Source organism: Tenebrio molitor, chromosome Y, assembly GCF_963966145.1.
Source record: "Tenebrio molitor chromosome Y, icTenMoli1.1, whole genome shotgun sequence".
NCBI lineage: Eukaryota > Metazoa > Arthropoda > Insecta > Coleoptera > Tenebrionidae > Tenebrio > Tenebrio molitor.
The window spans coordinates 1875432-1891930 of record NC_091056.1 but is presented as its reverse complement, the minus strand read 5'-3'; the positions used below and the strand labels follow the sequence as shown (position 1 = coordinate 1891930).

Sequence of the window (16499 nt, the reverse complement as noted above, 5' to 3'; positions counted from 1 at the left end):
TATAGGGTAGATGGTACTATGGTACATTGTCTGTCAATTAAAAAAAAAAAAGTAATCCGTACTTTATTGTCATCATGATTACCGTCTTGATTATGAACGTTATTTTTTGGGTGGTAAATTTCAAAACCCAAAATTATTTTGTCATTTCTACTACACAGAAGGTTTACCTCAGGTTATCTATGTACGATTGCTCTAATTTTGTTTATTCATGGCGGATTTTTGAAATATCTGAACTTCAAACTGTTTAAATTGATTGTAAAAATGACAAGAATCGAAAGTGGGGTTACGATTCCTAAAGGTTTATTTACACTTTACTTGAATGTCAAGAAAGTGACGGCCAAAATTTTTTGACCGCCATAGTACATACTGAAATTCTGAAGCCATAATGTAAGCTCTGAAAGGTTTCTCCTGTGGCAAGATATCTAAGTGTTAGCAATAATCGAGTTCTGGCTGAAATACATTCTTTAAAGATTGTGTTTTGTGTACAGATTTTTGGGCCCACCTTAGCTAGCAAGTCGTCAAAAGTTCTTGTTGACATTCTTGTAAAATTTTTGAAACTCTTTTATCCTCCACGGCCAGTTCCTCGAAAACTAAACTTGATAATCCACGTCCAAAATATCGCCTCTCCAACCATTTACGGGTCCAAAATCTCCTTGTGCTTCTTTTTCTTAATAGTAATTTGCGCAAGTTAAGCAATAGCAGTAATAGGTTAAGTAAGTCGCCCGCCAACATTCCATATTTTTGTTTTTTTGTCATTCTCCGTGAATGTATTTTATCCATTCGGCACAATTAGATCACAACGACGTGAAATAATTACACCCGAGAAGATTACACCTTATAATACACCTTCCGCGACTTTCTAGGTTAGTTTTGTTGTCTTGTCTGTCAACAACGCCAAACATCAAGGAACAATCTTAAGGAATCTCATAGAGGTATTTTCATATTTGGTGACGGAAACAAAAGACTGAGAAATGTCACAAAATTGTATTGTCAGTGTCAAATTTTTGATAAACGACGTAAAAATGAATGTCTAGGTAAGTTTAAATTTTCGCTAAATAGACTGAAAAAATACATTCTAAGGAAACCAATTTTTGTCAGTGGCTCAAAAGGAAAAGTTATTCTCATATAATCAAACGTATTACAAATCATTTCTCTAGTTCGACGATGAATAACTTTCTTATTGCCAATTTGCTGCATTTCTGTCGAAATCACCAACGTCTTTGAGAAATTTGACACTGACAATACAAATTTGTGACATTTCTCAGTCTTTTGTTTCCGCCATCAAATATGAAAATATCTCTAACGACTCATGACTCATAACAATGTAAACATGGATTTTCTCATCTCGTCAAATTTGTCATCTCTTAAGTATTTCTAAGCCTTTCTTATGATTTTTGCCTGTGAAAAATCATAAGTAAAATCAAATAATGTAAAGACGCTTTAACTAGCCGAAATATACCTACTTATAGTTTATATCCAAAATATATGCAGTGACGTCACGCCTGAATCAAGATGACGACATGCCGTTCGTCCGTATTTGACATTTGACAGCAAGGCATAATGAGTTGATTATGTTACCGCCATTGTCAAGAAATTATGTATTTTGTAGTGTTGGGCATAATCTATACAGGCTGATTCACGTAGTCCGTTCATTAGAAACTTTTTGATTTCCCACAATCATATTAATATAAAAATTGATAGTTGACTGTAATCGACTACTTCAAGTTGAAATGAAATATTTTCAAAATGGCGACACTTCCGGAAATATCGGAAATCGATGCCATCTTTGTTTTTTTAAATAGAAAGGTCCCATTTTGACTTCACGAAGTCACACCGTGGAAAAACGCAAATTTTCTAATTATTTATTTAAACAAAACAATTCGGTTGCCATGGTGACCATAGCACTCCCGGTCATTGAAAATATCCCAATTTAACTATAGTAAAGAAAAATAACCACAAATATAATTTCAAGATCATTTATTAAAGAAATCATAATGAGTCGTTTTTTGTGCCGGTGAGTGTATTTTATTCAGCTAAATTAATAATATTTTTGAGCAACATAACAATAGGTACTGGCACTTGTAGGAAAGTGAGTCTTTACAAATTTTCAACTATTTTGATCCCGCACATTCTTTTTCAGAGTTAAATGGATTTTTGAGACCATTCTCTTTACAAAGACTAAATGCCAATCTGCAAACATCTTTCCTTGTTATACCAAAATATCTCTGTTCCATATCTAAACAATGTTGTGCAAGTAAATTTTCCATTTCCGAAGAAAAAACCGGTTTTCGCCCTAAGTTACAGGAAACAAGTGCTTCTGGTTCTCCCCCCATTTTCACGTACCTTTCTAAAGTACTTTGGGGTACCTTAAAAGTTTTAGCGCTTTTGAAATACCCCATTCTCTTTTCACGACATTCTTTTATAGCTAAGATCATATTATCTTTTGACCAAGTTTTGCGCTTCCTCGGCATCTATAAAAAGGAATAGCTACATAAGCACCTCATGCCCCATGGTTTAAATAAATAATAGTGAGAGAGTTGTAAAATATGTTGTAAGTATATAAGTGAGGCCTATAATTGGGTACCCCAAATAAAGCGCCATTATAGTTCCCCATATTAGGTCATGAGCATAAAGTTTCTCATGAATATTTATTTATTTGTAACGAAAAAAAAATCATGAACAAATTAATAATGCACATACACAGTATGCCAGTTAGGCTGTACTTGGTATAAGATTAATGTAGATTACTTACCTTCAATAGATAATAGAGCAAGTTCTTCGAGCGCGCACAAAAAGTTTCAGCGGGTGAACAATATTCTTGGTTATATTGCGCGGGAAAGAAAAAACCTATCGAACCCAAACTACGACAGCTATCTTTGAAGAAGGTTTACACAGTATTGACGGTGTAACAATAGACGGCAATGCTGTAGTATTCCAGAAATTAGGCTACCCCATATTGGGAACTATCCTCATATTAGGCGACTTTCCTCTACTAGTTTTGTTTTTGGGACACTTTTGTCATGATTTCCAAAGCTTTGGATAAATCGAATTACATTTTCGTCGTTTCTTCACATTTTGACATTTGGTGGACATCTTACGCCGGGCCGAAGCCGACGCACGTCAATTGTTCTATGTTACTCTAATCGTACGGTTTAGAATGAGATGCTAGAGCGACAATCTTAATAGCGAACGTAGCAGAAGCAACGAACTTGTTTGACATGTGTTGAAAGGAGATAGCTACATACACGTAGTTCGTGTTATAAACTGATACAACTGCATATAGTTTGGAAACAAACTATATTTTAGGAATCGCCACTTCGCCTGAAGGTAAAGAATAATTTCTGGTTGCCTGCATTCCAATTTTTTCTTCCGTGTAGGTAAATGAATGAAATTCCTTCACATTTTTGTCGTTTTTTCGGATTTGTGATTTTTTTGGAAAAACGGTGATAGCACCTACCGCTTTAAAATTCAATTTCCGAGGCCCCCCATACTTTTTTTTTATTACATAATTTCCAATTAGGTTTTAGTGTTACAGCTTCCTGCATAGTCCTCAAATTGCAATTTATTTTATTGTTATTTATAACGAAGAAAGACGTATCTTTCAGATAAAAAAAGGACCTTGCCTTCATCTGTTGTGGTTTTAAAGATATGGTTGTTTAAAAACCACCGTTTTTCGACCATTTCAAATCAGGTAAACCCTACCCTTAACACTACTTGAGATGTTGGGAATTAACAATAAAACTGCAGGAAAATAACACTATTTTTTTTTGCATCACAAATGTATTCAGAGTATGAGAAACTAGAAAACCACATTAAATATCACAACAACTGATTTTATTTACTTTCTTGGGGCGTACTAATAGTAGACATGCGCACTAAGGCGGCTTCACTTGACCGGCCGTATGTCCCCTCCCTATTACTTCTATACTCCTTGAAATTTATTGTATTTTCAATTTGGTTGTGGGTCGTAAAATGTTATTGCATATTATGAGCGATTAACGGGCAGAATGGTTGGGTTTGAAAAGGTTGGGAAGCGGCGCGTGCCGTTTGTACAATGCAAATATACAAAATGTACAATACAACCCTGCTTAAAATATTACCTGCTAGTGGTAAACTAGGATTTATAAGCCCGACAAGATTTTTAACTTAAAGTGCGATAAAATTTTACGACCTACAACCAAATTGAAGATACAGTAGGTACTTCGTAGCTTCATTCGTTACCTTGACGCCTGACGTCAAACCGCTGATGACAAAAGCTAAAAGTTACCAAAAACAGTTTAATAATATACTTCATTTTCGGTATAATAATGAGCCTATTTGTAACTCAAAGTAGATAAAATAGCTATTTATGTAACAAGTCCATAATGTAATGGTTTATTGGACGAGTTGCATACAATATTTTATGTTCGACTGCATTATTTGTTCAAATTACAAAAAAATAACAGTGACATCTATGAGGTAAATGTAGAATGACAGCAGGTTTGCGACTTTATTTATTATAGTAGTACATATTTATTATTTGGAATAATAAAAAGTAAACAAAACTAAAAGTTACCCATTTTTAAAATTTGCACAAAAGAAACCACATTTTTTCAAATTACAATTTTATTTACACTCATGAACCAACAATAAGCCGTGTCGATACGTCTTTTTGCACAGCAACATCTAACAGCACAAATTCCAAACGCGATCAACGAAAAATTTAAATCTAGTTGGCGATTCCACAGAATGTCATTTATAGAAAGAATAATAATTGTCCAACGTTGTAAATTTGTGAATTTGATACAATAATCATTATGTTCGACTGCATTATTTGTTCAAATTACAAAAAAATAACAGTGACATCTATGAGGTAAATGTAGAATGACAGCAGTTTTGCGACTTTATTTATTATAGTAGTATTTATTATTGTTGGTCATAAATAGAAGAGTCCTTACCGTCTTGTTTATCGGGCTAATCCAATAAAGTGGTGGTTTATGGCCTCAAAATAACGTCATAAACCATCTATATTTGTCACAGTCGAACATAAATTAGTTTTTAATTAAGCAGGGCTAAACCTCAAAAAATGAAAATTTAAATCGATCGATCGTCACCTACGGAAAAGCTTTACTTGCAGGGTAGTTTAGCCTCCTTGTTCCCTTTTTACCTTACCCTGGGGGCCCACACTTGGGTACTGTGAGCCTCAGTTTCAGTACCTTCGTTTCTTTGTGCCGTGAACTAGTCGGTGGGCGAAACTAGTTTCATTTCAATGCCCGTTGTCTTCTTAATGTAATCCTGCGAGCAAAGGTTTACTGATTTTCCAATTTTTCATAACTATTTCACTTAACCTAACCTCACTTCTTTGTTTATTTTGGTCCGTCAACTGTCTAACACCCCACTTTTCCTATGACTGCAATGCACGGCAGTACGGCACTACACTATTGGCCCATTCAATTTTACCTAGAGTTAACAAAAACTCGAGCTTATACAATGGAAGGATACTAGATTTTTACCCTCTTTCCGTTTTGCATGTACAGCGAATTTGTTTACACAGTAAACTTTGCCGAAAAAACTTATCGTTGAGTACCGCAAAAAAAATAAGAAAAGCAGTTATCGTTACCTCCAATCTACTAAAGTGCAAGTTGAATAACTCGACCAAGAGTACACCCATCTGCACCCATTTTCCGGAAAAGGCCAGAGTAAAAACTCAGGTGAGACCTTCCCTCTTTTACTTCATCTAGGTAATTTTCTACCTCACTTAGGTAATTTCCTAATTCCAATTCCTAATTGGTAGCGGCTTAACAGTCATATTTAATTTCACTTAATCTCATATCATATCAAATACTCCTCTTGTAAACTCTTTAATCTTACTTCAATATTTTGATTCCCTCTGTTATTGACTTGCCGGAATTTTTTTCTGAGGTTTTCGTATTCGGACCCAGAATTAAATTTTTAATTTTTTGTTAACCAAGTCCGTGGCGCCCTAGATTTTTTGCCAAGGAACCCCCCAACATACAAATCGCTCCCCGACTGAGACCGGCGCAGTGGACCAACCCCTCAGGTAGGTAAAACTTAACTTCAAATTTGAAATTTCAAATTTTTGCGCCAACGTTAAAGTAAAAATTACTAGTCTCAGAACGGCAGTGCGGCAACATGCAAACACTTTGATAGTGCGGGAGTTTAAAAAACGGATAGTAAGTTTTGTCAAATCGGGTCATATTTGACCATAAATAACGAGATAATTAACCGGTTAATTAACATCATTCTCATTCATAATTAACATGTTAATTTACAACACAATTTTATTGTGATAATTTGACCATCGTACGACTGTATTAATTTATTTATCCGTCCATCCGACGATGGGTAGCCACTACGCACTACCTTAAAATTTAAACGTGTTAGATTGAGGTTATGTACAGACTTACAATCCAACGAATGCGAACGTTTTTAAATTTGAAATCCAACTTTGAAATATTTTTCTATGAAACTTGTACAAAACCGTAATGTGAGGAAAGTGAGGATGTTAGAGGTGCGATAATTATGATTTGAATTGTTTTGTAGAAATGGATAAAAGCGAAGACTTACTTGGCCTACCAACAGAGAGTCTGCCAGTGGCTTGGAAAATATTTAAGGCCTTTGTATTTGACGACGAAATCAGCGTTACTGAAGATGAACTTGTGTCGTACGCTACAGACGACCTAAAATTAAATTTGGACGAGTTACCAGCAGGAATGAAGGAGGATTTAACGGTTATACTCTTAGGTTACATGAATTTATGGCCAGGATGGAACGAGAAAAATGATTTTTTGAACGGGAAGTTTCAAAAGGAGGTTTATTTTGAAAGGTTTCAAAAATTTATGCTTCACAAGATGAAGAGTACAGTTGAAGGAGTATATACTGCTGCTGTGAAAGATTTAGATAAACAAGTGGTCAAGTCTCCAAATAAATCTAGTAATTCGAATGATGGAAGTGATCCAGAGTTTTCACCTTACGCTATCTCGATTCAGTGTCCTCCAGCCATGCTGAATATTATTCAGTTTTCGAACATAGGTGGTAAGTGAAATTGTCATATTAAGTAAAAGACCAATCATAATTTTTTTAATTGCTGTTAATGTCATCTTTAACCTAATCTCAAAATTACCCGTTCACACTGCTTAAATTTTGCAAAATCGTTGTTACTTGATTTTGAATGTGTACGCGAAAGTTTTGAAAGCAAGTGTACAGCCATGTTCAAATAAATCTGGGACATCTTTTTTGGGTTCTAAATGTGACTTCAAGCAGTTAATTAATTAACATTTTATTAAAGCAAATAAAATATCGCGCGTTCAAATGAAATCCTGGGCTGAGTAGGTGTTGGAAAAATTAACCGTTTCGAACAGTGTAAAGTTTGAATTTCCCGCCGTTTGACACGAATGAAATTTGTTCATGTTTAATCGGGACATAATTGAACATGCTTGTTTTCAGCAAAGGGTGCTCTTAGATATTTGCTTCGAGAATATGAATCGTTAAGTTATTCTATTTTTAATGTAAAACATTGCAAAGAAAGAAAAAAAAAGAGAGTGTGTCGTAAAGACGCACGATAGAAGTGAAACTTTTGTATTACAGGGAAATCAGAATATTGTAAATTATCACTGATAGGTGCAAGAGGAGGTGGCTGAGCCGAGTGCTAGTTGCTGGTTCATTGTCTTTTTTTATTTACACCGTCCAAACTAGCAGGTATTCTATTCCTTTCAATACTATCTCGTTCAATTTCAGATCTATTTTTTCTTTTTTTCACATTCTGAACTGTCACTTCACTCGTACATTTTCTCTCACGCCACGCTCTTGTTCTTTCTGCGCCTGACTTAGGCATATTCACAACAAAATTGTATATTTTAATGAAGAAAATAAATTATAAACAACGATAACACTAAACAATATCGAAATGCGTAACTCATTGTTTATTTTTAAGCCTCCAATTTTAAAGAGAGGACATTTTCGATAAATGCCGTGAGTGTGACAAAGACAGAAGTATACACAATTTTAAGGGATGTTTGTATCGTGTCAAACAGATTAACTTACATTTAAGTGAGATTCAAAACCCTCCCATAAAAAGTTTCACTTCAAAAAGAAAGATTTTTTTGGCTTTAATTTTTAGGTTAGCTGTCAACATGCTCCAATTAATCTACGCTTTAAAAAAGCACAACAATTGATGGTTTCCAACGCCTTCCCAGCCCAGGAAATCTCCTATTTGTTCTGGTAGCAAAAAATCCATGGAAATATTGTTCAGTGTTCAGCCCACATTACCCTCTAAAAATAAAATTGTCCCAGATTTATCTGAACATGAGTGTACAGTTGCGGCCCCTACAAACTCAGACACCGACTTTTGACACATTCTGCCAAATCCCAAAAATTTGTAATGTGTAAATTTGGCTTTTATCCGTTATGGCAATGTCAGTGTCAGTTTTTTCTAAGTCAAAAAAACTTTTCAATCATGCAGTAATGGACGTGTTCGTGTTTATAGACCAGTTGGTGAACGATATTCTGAACAATATTGATACGAATAGTGATAATGTGGGCTCAGAAGAAATCAAGTCAGTGGAATGAGAAAATGGAGAGAGGAGAATAGTCATTTTAATTAATAAAAATTTGATGTTGACGGTTAAAAATATAGTTTCTTTAAAATATAGTGAACTCAAATATAAAAGTCGTTACATTGGTGTCGGGAGTGGGATATAAAGAAACGTGTAACATAAAAATCTGGTGAGTTAGCGGATGTCCGAATCTTCTGGGAGAGTCACGAGAAACCAAAGGAAGATCATGGAAGAACAAATGAAACTTCTTGTGGAACAACTTACAGAACCAGAAAAGAAACGTCTCGATGAACGAAAGAAGCTTGTAGAAGAAAAAAAAGAACGAAGGGAAGCAAAAGCAAAGTTTCTAGAAGAACAAGAAAAGAAACGTTTGCATGAAAAAGAAGAACGAAGAAAATAAAAAGCGAAGCTTTTAGAACAACAAAGAAACAAACAAGTGAAGTGTCTGGAGGAAATTAAAAAGAGGGGTTTGGAAGAAAAAGCAGAACAGAAACGAATTCTCGAACACCTTATGACCAAAAAGTGGCCAGTGACTGCACCGGGCTCTCAGGGGGTTTTCGGGGCATAGGGTGTGGGTTCAAAAAATGAAAAATGGGCGCCAGGCAACGTGCTTTTGAGCTTGTTTAAACTTGTCCAGCTGCCGGGACAAGTGCTCAGATTTTACTCGTCTAGGGAGTTTGAACAAATGCTCGTTAAAGTTATAATTAAAATCGGTTTATTCGGTTCAATGCAATTCTTCGCACAAAACAGTTGTGTAGCTTTAGCACTGGCTCACACGAATGTGATAACGGTTCGCTTGTAACCAAATAGTGAAAAAAATGCGGAACCAGTACTTTTAGATGGTCTTATAATTATGTGGTCTCAACCAGAAAAGCTTTTCTCTTACAATTGACCGAAACTTAAATTAACACAATATTCTAAGACGTGATAAAATGGTCTTAAATCCTTGAAAGGAAACCTCCCGAACTTTACACTTCCTCCTGGTCTGGTATGAACAATGAAATGAAAATGAAACTAGCCCAAGGTCAAGGCCTGGGTGTCACCTTGACTATAAATAAAAATTGATCCCTACAGGAAGGTGTGAAGTAGGTGAAGTTTCGAAACGTTGAAATTTGATCTTTAAATTTTCTAAATTGACATTGTTGAAATGAACGGAAAAGTGTTGACAAAAATTCTTGATATTGCAAAGATTCTACAAAAAATTCTGAACAGGTTACATTATTAACGTGAGAAGCGGGAAATTCGAGGCGTTCATAAAATTTTCAATTGTCCGCAATAAAAGTGTGGCGACTTATCTTATGCCGGATGCTTGTGTCCTCAAAGTGCGTGATTTGGGCTTGCGGTACGGTTCCTTAAACGGGGGCGTCACGGCGTGACCTTGACGTTTTCGAAAATTCTTTGGCCGGGAACGAAACGATGCTGAGCGATACTTGGTCTGGCGACGACCCAATACGACGATGTGGCAAACGGCCACCCTCAAAAATGATTACCCAAAAGAACGATGTGGCGGACGGCCACCCTAAAGAACGATAATCCAAAAGAACGGCGTGTGGTCTGGCGATGACCACCCCAAAGAACGATGTGTGGTCAGGCGATGACCACCCTAAAGAACGATCCCTTTCCGCTGAAAGGGGCTGCCCTGCGATAAATTGAAGGAGGACTTTCCGGTACTCCTTCACGGTACGGTAACGGTAATTGGCTCGAACTACCCCTAATAGACGAAAGTTAGTGAAGTGAATTCGCTAATGAAGGATAATTACCTCTATCTCGCTAGACGACGAGGGGTTTCTCGACCACGGTAAACGGTAAAGGTATGGTAAATTTTCGGGCTCTTCGACGGTCCCGAAGGCTGGCAGCGCCGGACGATAAGCGCCATGGCGTTCGGCAATCCGCCCTCAGGGATGATTGCGGATCCCGAACGCCACGCACGTGATTCGCAGCTCGCGACTTGCGGCACAGCCGCCCGCTCGGCGGTCGCCGACCGAGTCCTCTAATTTCCGCTCGCGATGGGTTTTTTTGGTTACCCTCGTATCTAGAATAGCTCACACGAAAGATCTGGACCTTATTCCGTTGGGCGATAAGGCGTAATTGTCCGAACAGCGCATCTTGATGACCATTTCCGGCGGTTCTATACTTGCGCGCTAAATGACAGATGGTCGATCATGGCGCCGGTTTGCTTACGTTGGATATCACCGATCGGAAAATTCAGATGTTGAAGCGGTAATGTGTCGGTGAGTCCGCGCGTAATTCACGAAAGATGCTGACGGCTATTTCCCGCAGGATCTCAAAAGGTTGAACACCACGAACAAAGGGAAGAAGGTTGGGGAAAAGAAGAGAAGACGATAACTTTCCGGCAAGTCACGGGAAGAAAAGGGAATCGGAACTAACTTTGCCGTACGGTTACCCGAGCTGAGAAGAAGAAGAGAGGAATTGAAGGAAAAGGAAAGGAGAAAGAAGAAAAAAAGAGAACGATAAACAGATAGGCCGCAGCTAGACAGCCTAGAGGCGTAAAGCCACCTCAGCCTAAAATTTAGGGGCCAACACGTGTGGTTCCAGCCGCCCCAAAAAGGGCTGGCACAAGGCCTCTACAACCATACTCTAGAAAAATATATTCAGAACAATTTGACGACCACGTAAACCATCACTATTAAACAACAATTTTCAGTGTTTTCAAGGAAAAACAGTGTTATACAGGTTGGGCGGCCGTATTACGAGAACGTTTTTGAAGTTGTCTTTCATTAAAGTTGCGATTAAGGTATAAAACGATATATTTATGCAAATATAACCAGTGGGAAAGAGATGCATTCATGAGCATGTTCACCGCTGATACGGCCCATTGTTATTTTTTCAGTTACAATTTCTTAACCTTGCGTTAGATAAAATTGAGATTTTCACTACGGTATCCTAGATACCTTAACAATCGTTTCTACCAATAATACAAAAAACAGCGTTAATAGCTTAACGCTGTTTTTCCACCCAATGCTTCAATTGGTATGAGAACAAATCCAAACAGATAAATATTGAGAACACCTTGTCCCTCTATGCCACTATACAATACTGCCTTTTTGTCTGCTTTCACATTTCTTGTTTTATGCTAGCGATAAATACGACCTAAACTGAATTGTCGAATGCGGTATTGACTCCCATTTTTTCTTCCAATGTAAATAACAGTGTTTTTCATGACAAATAAGTCTTACTGGTTTTTCAATAAAATCAAATGTATTCACCAACATAATTTACAACACTAAATAACGATAACAAATTGGTATTTTTTTATAAAATAGATTGAAAATGTCCCCCATTAACTTCTAAACATTTGACAATTCTTCATTTATTTTCAAAAATGTTTTGCAGCATTTCTTGATTAAGGGTACCGCAACACTGCTATCCACAGTTCCACACACCAATTTTCAAAACATGTAAAGGAGTCTCTACAAATTGGTGTGGATTCTCAGCACTCCAAATTCTGAAATTGAGGTGATTTTGAAACTGATTACAAGATTAAACACAACTTTGATAATCTGCAGGTTGGAGTTCAACACTTATTTTATAAGGATGCAGTTGTAGACTATTTTTAATGATTTTGTGACAAGTGCTTCGTGGTACACCAGATTGTTGAGATAAACGGGCTATAGATATCTGTAGAGTCTGTTCCACTTGTTCTTTCAAATTCTCGACTATTTCATCAGATACTGGTGGTCGTCCCGATGATTTACCCTTGCTAACTGTTGTGTTAAAAATCTGTTCACAATTCGCCCAATGTGATTTAACAAACACTCATCTTGAATGTTGTCCGGATATTTTGGGGGAATTCATTTTTACAAATAGATAATTCCCCATTAATAAACCTTCCATTTCGAAAGTAAAAAACAACAATGAACGTGTTCTGTTCAACAGAATAAACCATTGTAAAGAAAATAAAGCCAAAATAAAACATAAAACGTTAAAACATAACCTCACAAATTTTGCCAGTCTGTTTACCTCTAAAAGCGGACGTACCTACTTGCAATTTTTATTGAAAAATACAGATTTTTGGTGTTTATTAACTGTGATTAACTGCGATAAAACGAATATAAGGAACGAAAACTCGACTGACAAGCGCAAACAAAACGTCATTAACGTCAGAAATGACCGTGAAAACGAACTAGAATTTAAAAGCGGAACAGTAAATTTTTTTTCCAAGGCTGGCTTGACCAGACAATCATTTATAGAGACCCTATATATAGATTATCATTCATTATTTTAGTTTACAGAAATTCTTTTGTGTCATCTAAACTCAACCTTTTCTTGATCAAACTTTTCACGTTTGCCTTATTTAATGTATTAAATTACATATTTAATATTTCGGGCTCACTTTTTCCGTTCCATTTCTACTTCGTATTTTTTTGTTCGACATTGTTAGAATTTGAGAATTTTCTCCTGTGTGACCGGATTTTGATGAATGTCACAACTTGTCAAAACGAAACGTCAAGTTAATTTTAAAGATTTTAAATCATTTGGAGCCTTTAAGGGGCTCACCGAACAAAAATACGTTGTATTCAACTCGTTCGTGTGTAAATTGGGCTTTTTTTGGCACTTGTAGGTCTTTAAAACGCTTTTTTCACTCGCGTTTTAAACTGGCCCACTCATGCCAAAAAAAGCCCAATTTACATTCGAACTCGTTAAACAAACTACTATTCTAATTTAATCTCTGTTCGCATCCAACCTTTATAATCTCCGTCTTTTACAAAAACCTATTCGAGTGCCAATCGCTCCGCTCACTCATTTTTGCATCTTCGTTGTATTATTTTTTCAACAGACGATGTGATCATGAAGCAGCATCTGGCAAGCGACTGGCAAGACTTATCCACAACTCAACTGTTAAACTGGCCACACGTGCAGGTCATGTTTCGGACTGAAGACATCTGTTTCACGAGGCGACAAGCCACAGAGTATGTTCGATATTTGAATTTTAAACCACATGAATCCAACAAATCCAACCAAAGCATAATCGAAGATGTACATCACCGACCCATTTGCGGACGTCCGACGAAATGCTACAGTTACACTTTTTTAAAAGAGTACTTCCAAGTGTATATGGAGGCTTTAATTTCATCAACAAAAGTGAAATCTCTAGTGAATAGTTGTTTTTGTGGATTTTTTATTGTTATTTTTCCAGGTGAGTCCTTCGAAGTTGGAGGAGATTCAGACAATCCTCTCTCAATTCCTGGAAGACGTGAGATACATAGACGTGAACAACAGCATCGCGACCAACACGGCCGTGTTGTTCAGACTGTCACATTTACCGTTCATCAGGAACAAGAGATTGGTGAGGAACAACGAGGACACGAAGGCAGACGAGGAGAGAGTGGCTTACTGCGAGAAAATAATCCCAAAAATAAGATTCGTGTTGCTCTACTTCAAGGCTAAACAGAAGCCCACTCCGCTACTCAGCTTCGAACACACTGACGAGATAAAAGCTAGCCAGAATATGAATGTGATTTTACCAGATATATGTTACAAGTGCTCCTACTGCCAGCTGGCATACAGCTGTGAAAATTCGAAAAAGAGGATGCTCGATCACCTGAAGAATCACCACAAAATGGAACCACATGTGCATTGTACACTCTGCAAGAATCAGTTCAGCGTGTTGGACCTGGCGGCGTGTCGGTGGAAACACAGTTGTCTTGAGTCGACGTCAACCGCAAAATAAATACCTAATAATACGATTTTGTTTCTCTGTGAATTTGGCCTATTTTGTTTGCCGGATGAACATGCAACAAAACAAAAAAGGTGAATTGAGTCAGAAATATAAAATGTGTACTATATTATGATTGAATGAGGATTTCATAACGTCATTACAGTGAAAAACAACAAATTTAACCATCTTTTTTCGCTGCTTTACAGGGAAAATAGGTACATGCATTCAAATTTTATATTTCAGCCGAAATTTTCATCTTGAATGAACCTTATAAAAATGCCCGTTATGAAATCCCTCGTTATGTTGTTGTGGAGTATTCTCCAATTCGTGATACCGTGAGGTCATTTAAATTTATAATTAAAGTTAGCTATAACTTTAAAATTAGATTGGCAACACCATTGACATCTTGATTTGATTTGTCAAAGTGGCGCTTCAAAATTCAATACATAATATGAAATTGCGAGTTAACAGTTGTATCAAACACATGGCTTGGATACAACTGTTAACTCGACGTTTCATATTTTCTATTTTGAATTTTAAATCGTCATTTTGAGAATTCAAATCAAGGTGTCAGCGGTGTTGCCAATATAATTTTAAAGTCACAGCCTCCTCTAATTGTAAATTTAAATGAGCTCACGGTATTGATCTCAATGTGATTAATGTGTAATAGATTGTGTCAATCGAATACCTTCAATAAGTTTTGTTAATGTTTTAATTTAATTAATCTACTTTCAAATAAAATAGTTTCATGCTATCTGACTCGATTATAAATCACTCTCAACTCAGTCTCGATAGGCCGTCGACCCACGTTTTGACGCCGAACATGGAGGCACTACCTACTTTTGGTGCCTGACGCGCGTGCTATCACCCACTCCCGGCGTTCAACATGAAACTTCGAGGTGTTCTTGTGCTATAAAAGTGTTTATTTGTGGCAAGTTGGTCAAGTTTGAAATGACATCTCTATGAATAAATTGCAAATGTATTTCAGCATCAAAAGAAATATGTACAGGTGTCCCAGAGTTGCGAAAAAGCACCATAACTTGTTTGTTATTAAAGATATCAACTTTTCCTTTTTTCTAAATGATTGCTACGCTTTTACTGCACATTCGGAAAATATTGCGATATATACTCCATTCTTTATCTTAGTGAGTGGTCGATGCGATCAAGCAAGCCATGGGTAGCTTTGTAAGTTTTACTTTTTCCACCAAATTTGTGTGTCGTCTAAATCAAATATTACTGTCATCGCTGTCATTCAGATTCAGAATCTTCGTCAACCATTCATGTCCAAATCTCACCATCTTATGTCGCCAAATGTAAATATATAAGACGTACACATCGATTCTTAAATTTAACCGTTCCCGATATGAAAATTATCGGCGTCCGTCGTCGGTCAAACGGGTCAATCCGACCGAACATTATTCCCATCCCGTGCCGGGCAATATTGCAAAGAAGCAAGTTATTAAAATTTTAGGAAACGATGGGATATGAAGATGACACGTTTGAGGTTATGTCTCGGTGCATATCGTCGGCGACACAAGAAAACCTCGTAACTCCCGTACGCTAATTTTGGCAGGATACAACTTTCAGTCATTGATATCTTTATTATTTTTATTATACTCGGATGAAAGTAACAACTATTAAACCCGTTTATTTTATCAAAGATAACGTAAGTAATTGATAATAAACTGATTTTCAAGTTTTGCTTAATAGAGAAAAAAAAGAGTAAAAGTGTAAAGGTGTCATGTTTGGATTTTTTGGGAGTTACGAGGTTTTCTTGTGTCGCTGACGATATGAATCATGAGCAATTTAACCTAGAAAATAATAAATAGAAGACTGCGGCGTCTCTGTAAGTACATTATTGTAATATTTGAATATTTTTCAACAACTACCAACGCACTTTTCCATTGGAACTTTCAAAAATCCCTAAATTCAACTTGACGGCTGAAAATTTCCCAAAGACCACTCACCAAGATAAAGAATAGAGTATGCAGTGTGGAAACCACTTATGGAATAAATTCAGTAATTTCAAAACTAATGACATTTGTCAAAAACGCTGAAACAGGTCGATTTTTATTTCTCATGGTGCTTATTTTAAGTAGCTTCACTTGTTCATGACGTCATCCATTTTTGATCTATGACGTCATCAACTCATCGCCATTTTTTTTTTAATGACAACACTGACTTTTTTCTTCTTTTTCTGATAGACCTAACTACTACCTAAACGATTAATGAAAAAAAATTGGTACCTTAGACACCGAATAGAA

The 16499-nt window shown here is 36.6% G+C and overlaps 1 protein-coding gene and 1 long non-coding RNA gene across 3 annotated transcripts; one reads left to right on the top strand and one right to left on the bottom strand.

Annotated features, from left to right (window-relative positions):
• Positions 1 to 3775: 3775 nt before the first annotated feature.
• On the bottom strand, positions 3776 to 5689 carry LOC138140540 (uncharacterized). Of its 2 annotated transcripts, XR_011162586.1 has the most exons (3): positions 5493 to 5683; positions 4938 to 5439; positions 3776 to 4256 (listed from the first exon to the last, which is right to left on the bottom strand). It is a non-coding gene; the product is annotated as an uncharacterized lncRNA (long non-coding RNA). The 2 variants fall into 2 exon arrangements; XR_011162585.1 differs by lacking the exon at positions 3776 to 4256 and having other exon boundaries at positions 4512 to 5439; positions 5493 to 5689.
• Positions 5690 to 6190: 501 nt separating this feature from the next.
• LOC138140539 (uncharacterized) lies at positions 6191 to 14989 on the top strand. Its single transcript, XM_069061626.1, has 4 exons — positions 6191 to 6487; positions 6544 to 7035; positions 13354 to 13658; positions 13714 to 14989. Exons 2-4 carry the CDS (start codon positions 6546 to 6548, stop codon positions 14245 to 14247), a joined length of 1329 nt encoding a protein of 442 aa, XP_068917727.1. The 5' UTR covers positions 6191 to 6487; positions 6544 to 6545; the 3' UTR covers positions 14248 to 14989.
• Positions 14990 to 16499: the final 1510 nt, after the last annotated feature.